Here is a 19206-nt window from a genome sequence, read left to right on the forward strand (position 1 = left end):
TGGGAAATTCTTGAAGGTAAGGAGAATTTACTTTTGATCAGCATCAACACTTGCTCGTCATAGAAAAACATCACCAATAATTTCCTTCCAAAATAAATGTAATTTGAATAAAGTTCCTGTCTTATTTCAGGGTTTTAAACTGTTTGCAGACGTTCCATTCAATTGTATACAAAGTAAAGCAAGTGGTGAGGTCGCCAATGTGAATTGCAATAGAGATCAGAGAAAAACAATAAACAATAATATTGTCATTGTAAATAAATCAGTGTATTTCTTTAAATAATTTTAGCAAATTTGCAGAAAAATAAAACGTTTCCACAAACGAGTTCTAAATTAATATTAACAAATTTAAGACCATAAATTTAGTGAATTTGTATAACCATAGAGTTTTTCTGATATAACAAAAGGTATTATCCATATTTTTTCTGATATTCAGCCCATAGAAATTTAAAATTGTATACATGAATCAAAGCGCATTATTTATATTACTCGTGTTATTATATTTTGTACTGCCACTTCCATTGAGAGCTGCCACTCAAATACACCACACTCAGCAGCAAGTGGTTTTTTCACAAGTCCAATTTTAAATTCTCCCTAACTGTCCAACGGGAAGCGGGTCAATGAATTTCTAGTCAGGAATGTCCTGCGTTGAAACATACAGGTGCTCGATTGATTGACATCGTGTAGACACCCGCAAACCCTCTAAATGCATTGTTCACATAGTTTCTTCGTCACGTGTTCAAATAGTTGGCTACTGTGCATTATTTTTAAGAAAGTCCCAATGAGGGCGCCCTACTGCATTTTTAACGGTCGGACCGTCGGCACTTTTCTTGCTAGTGGCCCCTTTCGAAACCACGTCTTGGGCTCGAGGGACCCGCCATGGGATCCGTTCGTCGGATTGAATCCCAGTCCGTAAAGCGCGTGTCTTCTGAATGCACGAGGTAGCGCAAGCCAAAGCCCAAGACGTGTTTTTGAAAAGGACTGATGTAAGCCGACATACCATATTTACCCCAATGGTTTGTTTACATTATTACAAAGTACATGTACTTTTTTTTAAGGTTAAATTGAGTAGGATGTGAAACTTTGCATGGTGGAAATAAGATATAGAAGAGTTTGCGGTAACACCATGTAATAACTATCTCCAAATGAGTTGGGGTGGTTCTGAAAAGAACCGTTGGTTTAAACCACCCCAACTCATTTAGAGATAGTTATTACATGGTGTTACCGCAAACTCTTCTATAAGGTTAAAATTGCCGATGGTGCGTGCCAGACAATCTTTCCTTTGACTTTAAAAATGTGAAACTAACTTTGTTTTGTCTTGCTTTCTGCATTTCTTCAAACTTCAATAGAACAATCCCTATTTTTTTATTCAAAACAGCATACTTCCATGGTTAACAATGGAACTTTGGTTTTGAAGAGTCAAACAAAGCACACAGATTTTTGAAAAAAATATTTGTTTGAAAGCCCAATCATGCCACTGAAGTATTATTACAGGGGTAATACTTTATCAGTATGACAGCTTCTTTGCACGGTGCGTGTATTTATTGTTTACTGTAACAATTCCATCCGACATACACAGTGCCATTAGTACTGTTTGTGTTCGAAGAAAACATTTCACTTTAACAGTGTTTTGAAATTGTCTTTTTCCAAAACAAATATTAGTTAAAATATTAAGACCCCATCTCCATGTGATAAAAACACGCAAGAACAATCACCAGTTCAATACCAGTACAAAACTAAAATAAGACTGCAGTTTTCATACAAAAGCAATAAGTTTATTTCGCTGCCAGCAACCTTTTTTAAATCGCATAAACTATTTGCTAGCAAAATCAATGTAAGTTGTGATAACTTCTTCCCAAGATGGTGGAATACACATAACAATACTGGTTTTCATCGCATGAATAGACACATATCCACCTGACTGGTCACATGACATGAATGCTGTTCCTTAAAGGCAGTGGACACTATTGGTAATTACTCAAAATAATTATTAGCATTAAAAACCTTACTTGGTGACGAGTAATTGGGGAGAGGTTGATGGTATAAAACATTGTTAGAAACGGCTCCCTCTGAAGTGACATAGTTTTTGAGAAAGAAGTAATTTTCTACGAGTTTGATTTCAAGACCTTAAGTTTAGAATTTGAGGTCTCTAAACGCACTAAACTTCGTGAGACAAGGGTGTTTTTTCTTCCATTATTATCTCGCAAGTTCGATGACCGATTGAGCTCAAATTTTCACAGGTTATTTTATGTGTACGTTGAGATTCACCAACTGTGAAGGCTAGTCTTTGACAATTATCGATAGTGTCCACTGCCTTTAAAGACACTGGAAACGTTTGGTAACAAAATACTCAAAATATACATAAATATTTACTTGGTAACGAGCAACCAAGAGCTGTTGATGGTATAAAACATTGTGAGAAACGACTCCCTCTGAAGTAACGTAGTTTTTGAGAAAGGGGCAACTTTTTCACAAAAATACTTGAATGTGAGAAAGACTTCTGGCCTGAAGCCTTTGTCAAGCATATGAAAGCAAACAAATTGTGCAACAAGGGTGTTCTTTGGTTCAAGTTTTTCTTGCAACTTTGATAACAAGTTGAGCCAAAATTTCCACATAGTTGTTATTTTATGCATAGTTGTCAGATACACCAAGTGAGAACACTGATCTTTCAAAATTACCAAACGTGTAAAGTGCCTTTAATGCAAAATTCCAAGTCATGTCCCAGCATGCATTGCCTCTGGAAACATCTAGGCCTCAACCTGTGACAAAACCAAAAGTTCTAAAGAAAAGTTTCAATGTCCAAAAGCCAGTGGCATAACTATATCATTGTCTCTCAGCAAAAAAATATCTCCGGGTTTAAATTTTTCAAACATTGTATCTCGCCTTAAAGGCACTAGACACTATTGGCAATTACTCAAAATAATTGTTACTATTTAGCATAAAAACTTACTTGGTAACGAGCAACGGAGAGCTGTTGATGGTATAAAACATTGTATGAAACGACTCCCTATAAATTAACATAGTTTTTAAGAAAGGTAATTTCTCACTCAAATAATAAAAGACTTCAGCTTAAATTCTGCTGAAGCCTTTTATTATGCATCTGAAAGCACACAAAGTTGTGCAACAGAGGTGTTTTTTCCTTCATTATTCTGAGAAAGATTTCAGGCGTGAGCCTTTCTGAGCTGTCAAAAAAACACACCCTTCAATGCAAAAAAGGGATGTAGCTTTCTGGCATTATTCTCTGGCAACTTTGACAACCAACTGAGCCTAAATATACACCGTTATTTTATGCACATGTTCAGGATACACCGAGTGAGGATACTGGTCTTTGACAGTTACCAGAAGTTTCCCCTGCCTTTAGAACTTAAAGGGAAAACATCCTTTAAGAGGAATCGGATACAACCAGTGTTCTAGCTAGACCAATTTTAGTGGTGGGCTCTAAATCCAATTTAATCCACCAAGGGGCGTGTTTCAACAAAATTATTAATAGATGGAAATTTGCATCGGGAATAAAGAATATTAATTTTTTTTTTTTTTTAAATCTATATACATACACCGATTAGTGTTAGCGCTGTATACTTGGAAATCTCAAGATTGAAATCGTTGATTATTCAGCCATTAAAGTGACACACGCTACTGCCGTGTCCGAACTAGCGGCTACAGCTATATACCTTTATCATGGTGCCGCCATCTTGGTATTCTCCCAAGGCTTTGTGAAAACAAATCACAGGCAGTGATTCAAACACACGACCGTTGTAAATCTAGAGCAGTGTCTTACCAACTAGACTAGACATAACTAACTTATGTTTAGAAATGGGGCCATCCTTGCAGAAGTGCCATCTGGGAGAAATCTGTGCTGGGCAGAACAGTATACTTTGCTCAGACTGCTGGGCGAATTTTTTTAGGCAGGCCAGCCGGGCACTGCCCACCGTGGCTATAACACAGGATACAACCCTTTAATGTACATGTACATTGTACTCCTCTTCATCTAAGCCCTAGACCATTCACTACAAATACTGCTTCACCGTCTGTACCGCAAACGAGTTTGTCGCCCTCAACATCGATACTATTGACGGGCATGATGTTGGAAGGTAAGACGTGGCTGATGTCGACTTGATCGTTGTTCAGCCATGGACTGGTGGGAGAGCTGACCGATGGCTTGGATGGGAGTCCACCAAGACCCAAGCTTGGGTAGATGGCATCACCTGGTGGAAATAAAACAAAACAATTTGCAATCAATGGTGGAATTGTTGATAATAACGAGATGTAGGCCTGATACTTCACGATTGCCTCCATGCCCCCTTGTCATTGTCCTGGTGCCCTTAAAATGCCCCAGTAGAAATTTACAACTCCGTCATAAGGTGCCCTTTACCAAAAAGAAAATGCATTGGTGCCCTTGCCCTTTCAAAAACGAAGCATACAGTTTTTCACAGCTATCAATGTTCCCCATTAAAAATGGTTCGTCGGTCGATTGCCACTCAAAACACCCGAGTCCAAGTGGGTGGGTCACCTTGTTTGTTGCTGCTTCTCATAGCTACGTGTAAAGTACTGCCATCACATAAGGCTTAGGGCTTCAAATCCCACATAAATTAAATGGATGGAAATACTTTTATTGAGCACATCAGACAAAACAGTTTTGCAGGATGCTTACTACCATAACCTCACCATTACCATAAATACAACCTCGTTCCCAGGGGTGATCGATCTCACTGCGCCATTTTTTCCCAGCATGCCTTGCTCGATCATAACCCCTGGCAAATTTAAATGTGCTATATGCTAGCACATTTAAATGAACCATAAATGAGCGTACATATTCATTATCCAATCTTTTCTACGCGCGCACGCATGTCTTTCGTCTTAAAGAATGTTTTTTTTTTTTTTGTTTTTTTTTAAACGGGTTTGTGTCATTAAAAACGCGGACGTGATCAACATAAAAAAAACTACACGCGCGCACGCACTTGACATCTAATGCATAACCAATTTCCTGAGCCAATCAGCGTGTTTCCCAGTACATGCCCCCCAGGGCTTAGTGACAAGAGGTATCGATACGGCGCGCTGCCCATGGTAGCGAGGCTGGTGGCGACTAGACTGACTAGACTATTCCAGAAACCATAGAGCACAGGGAGATGATTTACTATTATCGAACAAAGCACTGGAGCATGGTCTACTATGGTCAATTCAAGAGCCATGTCACAGTTTCTGGTCAAGTCTAGTCACTCACCCGAACTTGCTCTAGGCTTCCGGATAAAAATGACTCAATGTTTTTTGGAAGTCATTACCAAAGTATGACTCTACCTTAAAAGACACTGGACACTATTGGTAATTGTCAAAGACCAGTCTTCTCACTTGGCTATCTCAACATATGCATAAAATAACAAACCTGTAAAAATTTGAGCTCAATTGGTCCTCGAAGTTACGAGATAATAATGAAAGAAAAAAACATCCTTGTCACTCAAAGTTGTGTGCTTTCAGATGCTTGATTTCGGGACCTCAAAATCTAATTTTGAGGTCTCGAAATCAAATTCGTGGAAAATTATTTTTTCCCCAAAAACTACGTTACTTCAGAGGGAGCCATTTCTCACAATGTTTTATACTATCAACAGCCCTCTATTGCTCTATACGAAGTAAGTTTTTATGCTAATAATTATTTTGAGTAATTACCAATAGTGTCCACTGCCTTTAATACATACAAACGTATTTACAAAATTTATATTAACTCGAGGGATAACAACTGTTTTTAGCCGTATTTACCTGTTCCAGTTGCATGTTGTGAGCCCAGTGGAGAACCAGACCCATTCCAGTGAAAGACAGAACCATCCTCTGAACATGTAAACAGGTGGTCGGAGTAGGTTGGGTGAAACTTCACCTCCCAAACTGAAAGGAAAAATAATAATAGTATAAACGTACATTTATAGAAGGCACATATCGCATTTGTTACTTCTCGTCTTGACAACGGCAATGCTCTTCTCTACAGTCTTCCTAACAACCAGATTTCCCGACTTCAACGGCTCCGAAATACTGCTGCCCGCATTGTGACACTGTCTAGAAAGTCCTGTTCTATCACCCCCATTATGAAACAACTACACTGGCTCCCTATCTCTCAAAGAATCATCTTCAAGCTGATGCTCATTGTCCACAAAGCTGTTAATGGCAAGGCTCCCCACTATATTTCTGAACTCCTTCAAGTTTACACTCCATCAAGGAATCTTCGATCAAGTTCCATGTTTCTCCTCATTGAACCCAAGTCTCGACACTCATGGGGTGACAGGTCTTTTTCTTCTGCCGCGCCACGCATCTGGAACTCTCTACCACTTAATCTTTGATCTTGTCTTTGTACCGCAAAATTCAAGTCTCTTCTCAAAACTTATCTTATGTAACAGGTTTTCAATGACTAATTTTGTTGTGGCTGTTTTTTCTTTGTGTTGTGTTTTGTTTTTGGTGTTTTGTTTTTGGTTTTACTGCGCCTTGAACACCCAGCAGGGTGGATATGTGCGCATTACAAGTCTTATTATTATTATTATTATTATATCAATTATAAATGCTCAAGGCGCCAAACAAAAAGTCATGACAATGGAAAAATACAACTTAAGGAACTAAATTAAAGCTATTCCCATCAGATGTGTTTTTAGCTGTCTCTGAAATGCTGGTGCATAACCTAATGGATGGTGGTAAAGTGTTCCAGAGACGAGGGGCTGCTGCAACAAAGGCCCTATCCCCCCCATGATCTACTAGTTCTTAAAGGGACACGGTACCGATACTTTTGACTCTTTTTAAAGACAGTGGACACTATTGGTAATTGTCAAAGACTAGCCTTCACAGTTAATGTATCTCAACATATGCATAAAATAACAAACCTGTGAAAATTTGAGCTCAATGGGTTGCTGAAGTTTCGAGATAATAATGAAAGAAAAAAACACCCTTGTCACACAAAGTTGTGTGCTTTCTGATGCTTGATTTCGAGACCTCAAATTTTAAACTTGAGGTCTCGAAATCAAATTCCTGGAAAATTACTTCTTTCTCCAAAACTACGTAACTTCAGAGGGAGCTGTTTCTCACAATGTTTTATACTATCAACCTCTCCTCATTACTCGTAATCAAGAAAGGTTTTATGTTGATAATTATTTTGAGTAATTACCAATAGTGTCCACTGTCTTTAATATTGTAAAGCAATCAGTGATTGGTTTGATGTTGGGCATCCCTTTATCCCTTTAACCAAACCCTTTGTTCCCAGCGATATGAACAGAATTTCACTTTTCCAAAGCAGAAAGTGAAGCAGCGACTTACTTGGTCCTTTGTGACCGTCGAAGAGCGTGACCGGGAATTTTTCTTGCCTCAAATCCCAGAAGTTGAGAACACTGTCTTGGCTTCCGGCAGCGACAAGATGCGCTTGGGTTGGATGCCGGTCGATGCAATGAAGGGCAGTCTTCTCACCAGTTCTTAAAATTAGACAAAACCAAAGGAAAGGACGTCCTAAAATATATAAAATTATTCACTAAACCATCACTTGGGGGCCAACCCCAGTTTGAGAATTTGATACACTGGAAACCCTAAATAGCCTGTGGCATTGGATCACTGTCTGGGGGAAAATTCTCACAATATGTTTACATTACAATTACCTTAATGGCCAATTGGAGTTACACCAGTGAGTGGAATCTATAGATATTTTGGCTAGTGGGAAATATACAAAATGTCATGATGTATGCATGGACTTGGAAAATAACCATTTTGTTACAATACCAGGAATAGCACAATTAGCGCAAATAACAGGATGAAAATGAAAACAAGAAGAAATGTTCAGTGAAATATTTCCCCCTGAAACGACATCATATAAGTGAAAACTGTAACTGAACACGTAACAAACACAACAGCTGATTTCAAGAGGGAGTTGTTTCTCACAATGTTTTATACTATCAACAGCTCTCTGTTGCTCGTTACCAAGTAAATTTGTATGCTAATATATTATTTGAGTAATTCCTAAACCTGTCCAGCCGCCAATTTCACCAAACTCTTCCTAACTTAGGATTAATCTTATAAATTAGGATGAGTTAAGTTCTGTTTTCATAGACACTAGGACGCATTGAACCAATCCTAAGTTGATTGATGATGATGAAGTTAGGACGAGTTACTTGTCCTTAGGACGAGTTACTTGTCCTAACTCAAGATAGGATTAATCCTAGCGTTTGTTGAAATCAGCTGCTGTGCCTTTGAAGTTGTTCATACTTACAGAAGGAAGACCCTTGTTGGTTGTGAGCCAGGCTGCCTTAGGTCCCATATCTTCATCTGGCCGGTCGAGTTCACAGAAATGACTTGATGAGATTTCAAGTAGGTTAGAGCATTAATGGTACTACTGTCTGCCTCATCTGTTGATCAAACAAACTTTACATATAAGTTGGGAAGGTATTGCATTCTGCTCAACCAGCCAGGCTCCCAGGGCGAAACCCAAAAACCTACTGTACAGAGTTTTGGGAAGGCCGTAACAAAAAAACATTTCTGGTCTGTTTCTTTCATAGTTGTCTCGCACCTTCGACGACCAATTGAGCTCAAATTTTCACAGGTTTGTTATTTTATGCATATGTTGAGATACACCAAGTGAGGAGACTGGTCTTTGACAATTACCAACAGTGTCCTGTGTCTTTAAAGAGAAGATTTATCTGCTTTGTCTTTATAGGTTAACACACTTTATTACTGGATAGAATTAAAAGGTGTTTACCGCACTCAAAGTCAACATTTTAACACCACTTGTTTTTTTTTTTTAGAATAATATTACAAAGTGGTTTTACTGTTTAATGGAAAAACACAATCATGAGTTGACAGGCCCAGCACCAAAATCACAGGCCTCGTGCCTGTGGTCCAGTGTAAAACTCGATCCTTGTGAAATGCATCAATTATTTGTATATCATTTGAAGTAGTCAGAATATGTACCTATAGTTCTGATGGGATGTTTGTGATCCAATCTGAGTACATTTAATCTTCCATCCTCCCCGGCGGTGGTTATATCTGTGCCGCTAACTGCCATGCATGTACACGGACACGACCTCGTCTGAAGTCTGTGCAGGTCTTGCCATTGTTGTATACTGTGTAGTTTCTGGTAAGAAAGAGAAACAGAGATTACAGGGTTGTAATAACAGAAGTTAGGCAATAGGTTGGCTTCTTATATAGCGCTAATATCTGTCACTCAGTGAAAAGTGGCTTCTTATATAGCGCTAATATCTGTCACTCAGTGAAAAGTGGCTTCTTATATAGCGCTCATATCTGTCACTCAGTGAAAACTGGCTTCTAATATAGCGCTCATATCTGTCACTCAGTGAAAAGTGGCTTCTAAATAGCGCTCATATCTGTCACTCAGTGAAAAGTGGCTTCTTATATAGCGCTCATATTTGCCACTCAGTGAAAAGTGGCTTCTTATATAGCGCTCATATCTGTCACTCAGTGAAAAGTGGCTTCTAATATAGCGCTCATATCTGTCACTCAGTGAAAAGTGGCTTCTAATATAGCGCTCATATCTGTCACTCAGTGAAAAGTGGCTTCTAAATAGCGCTCATATCTGTCACTCAGTGAAAAGTGGCTTCTTATATAGCGCTCATATTTGTCACTCAGTGAAAAGTGGCTTCTTATAAAGCGCTCATATCTGTCACTCAGTGAAAAGTGGCTTCTAATATAGCGCTCATATCTGTCACTCAGTGAAAAGTGGCTTCTAATATAGCGCTCATATCTGTCACTCAGTGAAAAATGGCTTCTTATATAGCGCTCATATCTGTCACTCAGTGAAAAGTGGCTTCTTATATAGCGCTTATATCTGTCACTCAGTGAAAAGTGGCTTCTAATATAGTGCTCATATCTGTCACTCGGTGAAAAGTGGCTTCTTATATAGCGCTCATATCTGTCACTCAGTGAAAAGTGGCTTCTAATATAGTGCTCATATCTGTCACTCAGTGAAAAGTGGCTTCTTATATAGCGCTCATATCTGTCACTCAGTGAAAAGTGGCTTCTAATATAGCGCTCATATCTGTCACTCAGTGAAAAGTGGCTTCTTATATAGCGCTCATATCTGTCACTCAGTGAAATGTGGCTTCTTATATAGCGCTCATATCTGTCACTCAGTGAAAAGTGGCTTCTAATATAGTGCTCATATCTGTCACTCAGTGAAAAGTGGCTTCTTATATAGCGCTCATATCTGTCACTCAGTGAAATGTGGCTTCTTATATAGCGCTCATATCTGTCACTCAGTGAAAAGTGGCTTCTAATATAGCGCTCATATCTGTCACTCAGTGAAAAGTGGCTTCTTATATAGCGCTCATATCTGTCACTCAGTGAAAAGTGGCTTTTAATATAGCGCTCATATCTGTCACTCAGTGAAAAGTGGCTTCTTATATAGCGCTCATATGTCACTCAGTGAGAAGTGGCTTCTTATAAAGCGCTCATATCTGTTCACTCAGTGAAAAGTGGCTTCTAATATAGCGCTCATATCTGTCACTCAGTGAAATGTGGCTTCTTATATAGCGCTCATATCTGTCACTCAGTGAAAAGTGGCTTCTTATATAGCGCTCATATGTCACTCAGTGAAAAGTGGCTTCATATATAGCGCTCATATCTGTCACTCAGTGAAAAGTGGCTTCTTATATAGCGCTCATATCTGTCACTCAGTGAAAAGTGGCTTCTAATATAGCGCTCATATCTGTCACTCAGTGAAAAGTGGCTTCTTATATAGCGCTCATATCTGTCACTCAGTGAAAAGTGGCTTCTTATATAGCGCTCATATCTGTCACTCAGTGAAAAGTGGCTTCTAATATAGTGCTCATATCTGTCACTCAGTGAAAAGTGGCTTCTTATATAGCGCTCATATCTGTCACTCAGTGAAAAGTGGCTTCTTATATAGCGCTCATATCTGTCACTCAGTGAAAAGTGGCTTCTTATATAGGGCTCATATCTGTCACTCAGTGAAAAGTGGCTTCTAATTTAGCGCTCATATCTGTCACTCAGTGAAAAGTGGCTTCTTATATAGCGCTCATATCTGTCACTCAATGATGCTCAAGGAGCTTTAACATTCAGTATTTATCTGCAAGGTACTGTGGGGCTATGTTTGAAGTATGCTACCTACTCCTTTTTAAACAGCACAAGCATTGAACTAACCCCACGTCTACAACAGCAATTGCTGTGATGCCCTGTGCTTTTGCTGTGGTGCCCTTTGCAAGGATTTAATACAAATTTACATTTTCTTCATAGAAGTGCCCCTGGAGGAAAATTGCTGTGCCCCTTCAAGCACAAAGTTGAAGGCGTGATAGCACCATGTAATGGTTCACAAGATGCTGTGTCGCAATATGCAGCCAATCAAACAAGGAACACCGGGGAAAACCTCTTCTCTTTTTGGTTAGTGCAATGGGTTCTTTTACGCGCGTAACTACACAACACACGAAAAAACGGCTTTGACTTCCATCCGAAAGACGAAGCATTATAGTAAAGTGACTTGCTTAAGGACACAAGTGTCTAGACTGGAACTCCAACCAACACTAGGCTGATCAGAAACACCAGAGCTAGAATCCGTTGCATTTCTGTGCCGGGCGGCACAATGTATTTTGCTCAGAGTGCTGGGCACAGCGTGTGAATCCTGAGCAGGCCTCAAGCACCGCCCGCCATGGCTACGCACTGCACATTAGCCTTCTGTTCAGACATACCTGAGCTCCGTGCATTAACTTGTAAGCCTGGACTGTCCCGGCTGACGATGAAGCTAGAAGTGTCTCTGAGTTCACAAACTGCAAACAAAATATCAACAAAATAATTTTTGCATTATTTCAAATGTTTTTCTGTTAGGGTATTTTGTGTATGTGTGAGAGAGTCCTTAGTCATGCCCACAGCAGACAGGTGTTGGTAGGCACTGGACACTATTGGTCATTACTCAAAATAATTGTTAGCATAAAACCTTACTTGGTAACAAGCAAAAAATGGGAGAGCTGTTGATAGTATAACACATTGTGAGAAACAGCTCCCTCTGAAGTAACATAGTTTTTGAGAAAGATGTAGTTTCTCACTCAAATGTTAAGACTTCAGCTAAAGTCTTTTAGTATGCATCTGAAAGCACACAAAGTAATGCAACAAGGGTGTTTTTCATTATTTTCTTGCCAATTCAATGACCAATTGAGCCCAAATTTTCACTGGTTTGTTATTTTATGCATATTATGTTGGGATACACCAAGTGAGAATACTGGTCTTTGACAATTACCAAAGGTGTCCAGTGTCTTTAAACAGGAAGGAGAAAGCACTACTCAGGTTTCAGGTTTCTCAATGTTATTTGTTCCATAGTAGGATTACACCAGAACATGTCTACAAAAATGTTATTATATGAGGACAGCGAAACAAAGAAACACAAAGGCGAAATAAGATTCAGGACTTGAATCTATTTGAATTCTTTGTGAAGAACCTCTTGAGAACAGTGCTCTTTATTATATGACAGTTGATTGTACATCCAAGATATTATTTCATATGACGAAAATAACCAATCATTTGTTTGTAATTATGCTCGGGCCTGTATGCTTTGATTTTTGAAAGGGCAAGGGCACCAAGGCATTGTCTCCTTGGTAAAGGGCACCCTATGAGGAAATTGTAAATTTCTACTGGAGTATTTCAAGGGCACCAAGGCAGTGCCCAGGGACATTGAGGCAATCACCTTCGCTGCCTCCGTGAAGTTTCCGGCCTGTATGCTACTTAAGTTTGAACTCGGGGACAAATAAAAAAAAGTCTAAAAGTTCTCTTCCCTGAGAAATGTAAGACTTACCTTTAAATCAGTGACGTCTCCTTTATGGTTTTCTTGACAAACAAGTTGAGGTTCCTTGTCCACCCAATCCAAATCCACATGGCCCTTGGCGAAGGATGAGATCCCATCGCCATTTAAGACATTTTTTCCTTTCTCGGTGCTTTTCGGCAAATGCCACAGGCATATCTTATTTTCCTACAGTAGAAAAATCGGTTTTATGGTTTTGAAAAAGGGATATGACAGGCAACAAGTGCATAGCACCATAAATATTTATAATCAATCAAAAAGCTTCTGTTTCACACCACGACTTTTCAAAATAAACTATTTCGATTTTCATTTGTATTTTATTAAATAAAAAAAAGGCCTAATATTAGTAATAATTGGAAAAACTTCCGTCCATATGTATGGCGCCACCACTTTTTTATTACATATGAAATAATATAGTATCTAGTTTACCTCAATTAGCTATCCCTTTTTTTGTAAAAATGAGTGAAAAAGAGGTGGCGCCATTCGGAAAATTATCCTAAATGGAATTAATTATATCCTAAAATTTCATTTTAAAAATTTAAGAAAAATAAAATGAAGATGTGAGTAAATTTGTCCGTCCATTTGCGAATTTCTTTTAAAGATCTGAAACAGTGCAGTGTTAAAGTTGCGCAAAAGAAGTGTTGATTGACCGGTACATACATTTTTTTAATAAACAAAAAGAGAAAAGATATTCTCACGAATTAGATTAAGTTACAAAATGGGTAGGCCATTCAGCCTATAAAATACAAAGAACGATTACTCACATCATTATCCCAGCTTCCTGTAACAAAAACATTCGACGGATGTAGCCCCTGCAAATCACCTGGTTGCCAGCGTACTTTGTTCACTTTTTGTGACACGAATTTTACTAAAATATTTGCCATCTTTCGAGTAAGGAATTATGAAACTGGCGAATTACGGCGCGGAGCTAGCTGGTACGTATGGCATCTCTTGGTGGCGCTGTTCCTCTTCAACAGTGTAGCCCTTTTCGAAACCACGGCTTCGGCTCCAGGTTCAGGCTAGCTTCGGATCTTGACTGAACCCGAATGCAAAGCCGAAACCGTGGTTCCGAAAAGGGCCTCGGATGCACACACATAAACACAGACATAAGTTCCTTAGTGTCGTCTGTGGGTGCACAAAACTCCCATAGTAAATTGTAACAAAAATTATATTTAAAATAATTATTTAAACAAAAATTTAAAGTCACTCAGCCTCTTAAAAAACACACAGATCTATTATTTTCAGAGCACTAAATTTCTGATTTATTTGGTCAGCCGTTTTGAACAAACAAAACAAAAAAACAAAACGGGGCCGAAATATTATTTTTCCCAAGCCGACTTGCTGCCAATTTCAATGAGGCATTCTTCCCAGTCTAGTCCTAAGCCAAGTCATTACCAACGTTAGCTTAAATTTATAAAAATACATTGTTGATTACACCCTAACTGCATGACCCAAATAAACGTCACTTATTATTCAAAGATGTTGCCTATTTAGTGTGGGCAGTCAAATATTCCATGGTAAAAGTTTTTATGCTTGAAGGCAGTGGACACTATTGGTAATTACTCAAAATAATTATTAGCATAAAACCTTACTTGGTAACGAACAATAAAACATTGTGAGAATCAGCTCAAGTAACGTAGGTTTTTGAGAAACAAGTAATTTTCCACGGATTTGATTTCGAGACCTCAGATTTCGAATGGGTCTCGAAATCAAGCATCTGAAAGCACACAACTTCGTGTGACAAGGGTGTTTTTTCTTTCATTGTTATCTTGCAACTTTGACGACCAATTGAGCTCAAATTTTCACAGGCGTGTTATTTTCTGCATATGTTGAGATACACCAAGTGAGAAGGCTATTCTTTGACAGTTACCAATAGTGCCCAGGTCTTTAAAAATTGTTGACCCACAGCTAGGTGCACCACGCTAAGTAAATTCCCTTTAACTTGGAGGAACCATTATTTTTCTTATCAAACCATTTGTGTCGCCTATTATTCATCATCGGTTTAACTCTAAGATGGCGGCTATAGTGTGCAACAGAGATCTGCCGTGAACCTAAGTCATTCCCCGTCCATGATCACGTTTCACCTTTCCATTTCACATCAAATCCTAGCCTACGAATAATAATAAAACCACATGACAGTGCACGTATACACTGCATGCAGACGACCGCCGAAATGCTTAGCTTTCCATATGTAACAGGTTTGAGTGCGGCTAGCGCACTCTGTGTTGAAACATAATAAATTTTACAAGGGACACGCTGTTTTTGTGGTGTTGTAAAATATGAAGAAAGTTTTATTCAAATCCCGACTACTATAAAGGGAGAGGCGAATTTAAAACGCTGTATTTATACAGTGCAAATAAGATAATAATAAAATCTCAAATACAAAAGAGGAGAAAAACAAACCCAGCGGGTCTCGACAATTAAAATGCAACGAAAATAACAATGAAACTTTATACAATGGAAATATAAAACAAAAATAAATGAATGGCCTATCTGTTGGTGTTGGACTTGGACGGACGCTGACGATAACTTGAATTGAAGATACTTGAATTGAAGATGGTGTGACAATGAAAAAGTTCTTCCAGCAAAGTTGAAGATATTGGGGCTGCGAAGATTACGATGACAAACTTGACGACTTCAGAACCAGTTCCTTGTCCTTGATCATGGGACAGGATTACTGTTCTGGTACAAGTGGGTATGACGAAAATGCAGTGAAGATAAATAGGCTACAGCTGATGACACGCTGTCCTGCTGGCTCTCTTGATTTGGATTCGGCCTAGAGCAGGACAGGGGATGAATATATACAATTATTGTGGTGATAAAGCTGGGCTGGCGCAATCCAACGTAGATGTCCGACAGAGGCAAAGTGTAATTATTGAAGGAACTTGGAGGGTTAATTCTAACACTATCCGTCCTCTGTCGGTGTCCAGTGGCCAAGTTTAAAATTAATACTATGCCATTCAAAAATAAAAACTACACTAAAATTAAATACCTAATAATAAACCTTATAATCCTTTAACAGAAATCACTAATCTTGAAAGTAAATTAAGTGTGAAACAATAACAGCTGTGTGAGACTGTTACACTAGCCAGTGCAGTATGGGTGCTAAAAGGTCACACTATTCCCCAGACCAGTGCATGCCTGAGGCAAAATGATGGACAGGGTATTTAAACCAATTAAGGGAAACTACACCCCTTGCATAGTTTGTGGTATTTAAGACATTTCATGGAACAATGACTCCTTGGTGCCATGAAATCAGGATGTTTACAATAAACAATGAAAAACCAGAATTGGTTTTGACTGCAATGAATTATATACAATGATCAACTTTAAAGAAGTCTAAATAAAAGTAAATGCAAAACATTAAAAACCAAACAAGAAGTTAAAAAGCAAAGATACATGTATGAAACCATAGAGCAAAACTATGATAAAAGTAATCACTGGCTGAAAAGTATAGTTTCAGTAAATAAAAGAAAGAAAGATGCATAAAACTAAATCAAAGAAACTTCAAATACAAAACTAGTCTTTGTCTCTTGCCAAACTCATATCAAAAAGTACTATTAGAAATAAGTTGTTCTAATAATCCACAGGTGGAATCAAACAAATCAACCACTCAATAAAACAGACGCTAATAAAAGTATCTGGTCTTGGGCAAAGTAGACAATGAAATTGAACCATGAAACAAATAAGTACTGAATAATGCAGAAACTAAACCAACATTAAATAAATCAAGTTAAAAGCTTAATAATACTGAGACAAAATGTAATATGACAATTCACATTTTGTAAGCATCAAAAGTCAAAAGAGCATGGAAAACAACAAGTCAACAATTATCAATTCAAAATAAGAGCATGTAAAAATGAACTTCTTTTCTAGAACTTCAGTCATCAAAATCTAAAACACTATCCTTACACAATTGAAAGTATGCAGTGATTGTTCAAATTAAATGTTACGCGACACGCCGATCTTTACTTTAACTTTTAAACCTAGCTAGGCTCACAAGAAAGATAAAAGTAAAATCAAACTCACCTAGAGCAGGACAGGGGATGAATATACAATTATTGTGGTGATAAAGCTGGGCTGGCGCAATCCAACGTAGATGTCCGACAGAGGCAAAGTGTAATTATTGAAGGAACTTGGAGGGTTAATTCTAACACTATCCGTCCTCTGTCGGTGTCCAGTGGCCAAGCGCAAACCACTTCCTTGGGTTTGGGCACTGACCCCTGAGACATCCCTTCCTCAATAGCCGTGTATGGTTGCAAAGCCTGCTACCAATCACCCACTCATCACACACCACCAGGCAACCACCCACCCCTAGACTCGCCCTAGTCCGAGCAGGACATAGGGACAGTAGGGGTAACAAAAAAAGGGGGGCTGCAATTTCATCCCATTACACATATCTGTGTTTTGATTGGTCCAAGGTGATGTTTGTCAACTGCACCCGCATCACCTCAGACCAATCAAAACACAGATATGGAAATTTTACATCACTACTTGTTTATCGAAATAAAGACAGTAGACACTATTGGTAATTGCCAAAGACCAGTCTTCTCACTTGGTGTCTAAACACAAATGCATAAAATAACAAACCTGGGAAAATTTGAGCTCATTTGGGCGTCGAAGTTGCGAGATATGAATGAAATTTAAAAAACACCCTTGTCACACGAAGTTGTGTGCTTTTAGATGATTGATTTCGAGATCTCAAATTCTAAACTTGAGGTCTCGAAATCAAATTCGTGGAAAATTACTTCTTTCTCGAAAACTACGTCACTTCAGAGAGAGCCGTTTCTCGCAATGTTTTATACTATCAACCTCTCCCCATTATTCGTTACCAAGTGTGGTTTTATGCTGATAATTATTTTGAGTAATATTACTATCTTCAAGCTGATGCTCATTGTCCACAAAGCTCTAAATGGCAAAGCTCCCCACTATATTTCTGAACTGCTTCAAGTTTACACTCCATCAAGGAATCTTCGATAAAGTTCCATGCTTCTCCTCATTGAACCCAAGTCTCGACACTCATGGGGTGACAGGTCTTTTTCTTCAGCCGCGCCACGCATCTGGAACTCTCTACCACTTAATCTTCGATCTTGTGTTTGTACCGCAAAATTCAAGTCTCTTCTCAAAACTTATCTTATGTCACAGGTTTTCAATGACTAATTTTGTTGTGTTGTGTTTTGTTTTTGTTTTGTTTTTGGTTTTACTGCGCCTTGAACACCCAGCAAGGTGGATATGTGCGCATAACAAGTCTTATTATTATTATTATTTCATTTTATCACAGCATGCAAAAGAAAGATCTCATTTTCCTTTGTGCCGGTAACTCCTCGAGCCGGGCTACGTCCCGTAGCCTTAGATCTCAAGGGTCTTTCTCAGGATCCTCGCTGTTCCCAAAAGCGCTGCCTTCTGTAACAGATCTACCCTCACATTTGTCCCTATTTCATCTAGATGTTTCCCCAGTGCTTTGGGAATGGTGCCAAGTGCTCCAACCACCACGGGGACTACTTTTACCTTTACCTGCCAAATCTTACGAAGTTCCCTGGCCAGGTCCTGGTACTTCTCGATCTTTTCCATCTCCTTTGAAGCTACCCTTATATCACCTGGCACAGCTATGTCAATGAGATGACACATCTTTTTCGTCTTATCTAATAGCACAACATCCGGACGCCTATGTTGTATAACATGATCGGTCTGAATGTTAAAGTCCCATAGGATCTTGACCTGGTCGTTCTCTACAACTTTCTCCGGAACATGGTCGTACCATTTCGCAAGCACTTTGACACCATACTTCTTACACAGATCCCAGTGAATCACCTTGGCCAGCTTGTCATGTCTTCCTTTGTACTCCGTCTGGGCCATCTTACTGCATTCGCTAACAATATGAAATACAGTCTCCTCTGCTTTATTGCACATTCTACACATAGGAGAGACGTTTGCTTTCTCTATCCTTGCCTTCATTACATTTGTCCTTAGAGACTGGTCTTGCGCCGCAGTAATCAAGCCCTCTGTTGTATCCAATGAAATCACTAGTTCTGTAAAAACCACAAAACATGCTCGGCTTTGAGCTGGCGAAACCTCGATTGAGCTATCACCATCACCCTTTCCAAACTAACATTCAGGCACATTCAAATTCATTTACTAATATTTTTGAAAATGAAAACAAAAATTTGATACGTTCTTACTTTGAACAATACAAAACAAAATCTTGCTTTCATTTATTTCTTTTCAACAATACACTTGTTTTGTTTTTGAAACAAAAATGCTAAAAATAATCCAGTTTAGTTTCAGAATAACCAGGTCTTTTCACAAAATGTTTTCCATTTTATGTTGAGAAAGGTCTTAGGCCTAGATAATAGTGTTATATTACAGGAGTTTCTGCTCTATAGGCTATGTTATCACATTATTTTGAATAACAATTTTTTTTTTCTTTTTTTTTT

At 38.6% G+C, this 19206-nt stretch overlaps 1 protein-coding gene across 1 annotated transcript; it reads right to left on the bottom strand.

Moving 5' to 3' along the window:
- Positions 1-3075: 3075 nt before the first annotated feature.
- Positions 3076-13703, bottom strand: LOC117296625 (nucleoporin Nup43-like). Its single transcript, XM_033779647.1, has 8 exons — positions 13537-13703; positions 12767-12940; positions 11670-11747; positions 8920-9082; positions 8222-8357; positions 7282-7433; positions 5749-5871; positions 3076-4202 (listed from the first exon to the last, which is right to left on the bottom strand). The coding sequence occupies exons 1-8, from the start codon at positions 13654-13656 to the stop codon at positions 3982-3984; spliced, it is 1167 nt and encodes a 388-aa protein (XP_033635538.1). The 5' UTR covers positions 13657-13703; the 3' UTR covers positions 3076-3981.
- Between the last annotated feature and the right edge of the window lie 5503 nt (positions 13704-19206).

The sequence above is a fragment of the Asterias rubens genome, chromosome 11 (assembly GCF_902459465.1).
Source record: "Asterias rubens chromosome 11, eAstRub1.3, whole genome shotgun sequence".
Classification (NCBI taxonomy): Eukaryota; Metazoa; Echinodermata; class Asteroidea; order Forcipulatida; family Asteriidae; genus Asterias; species Asterias rubens.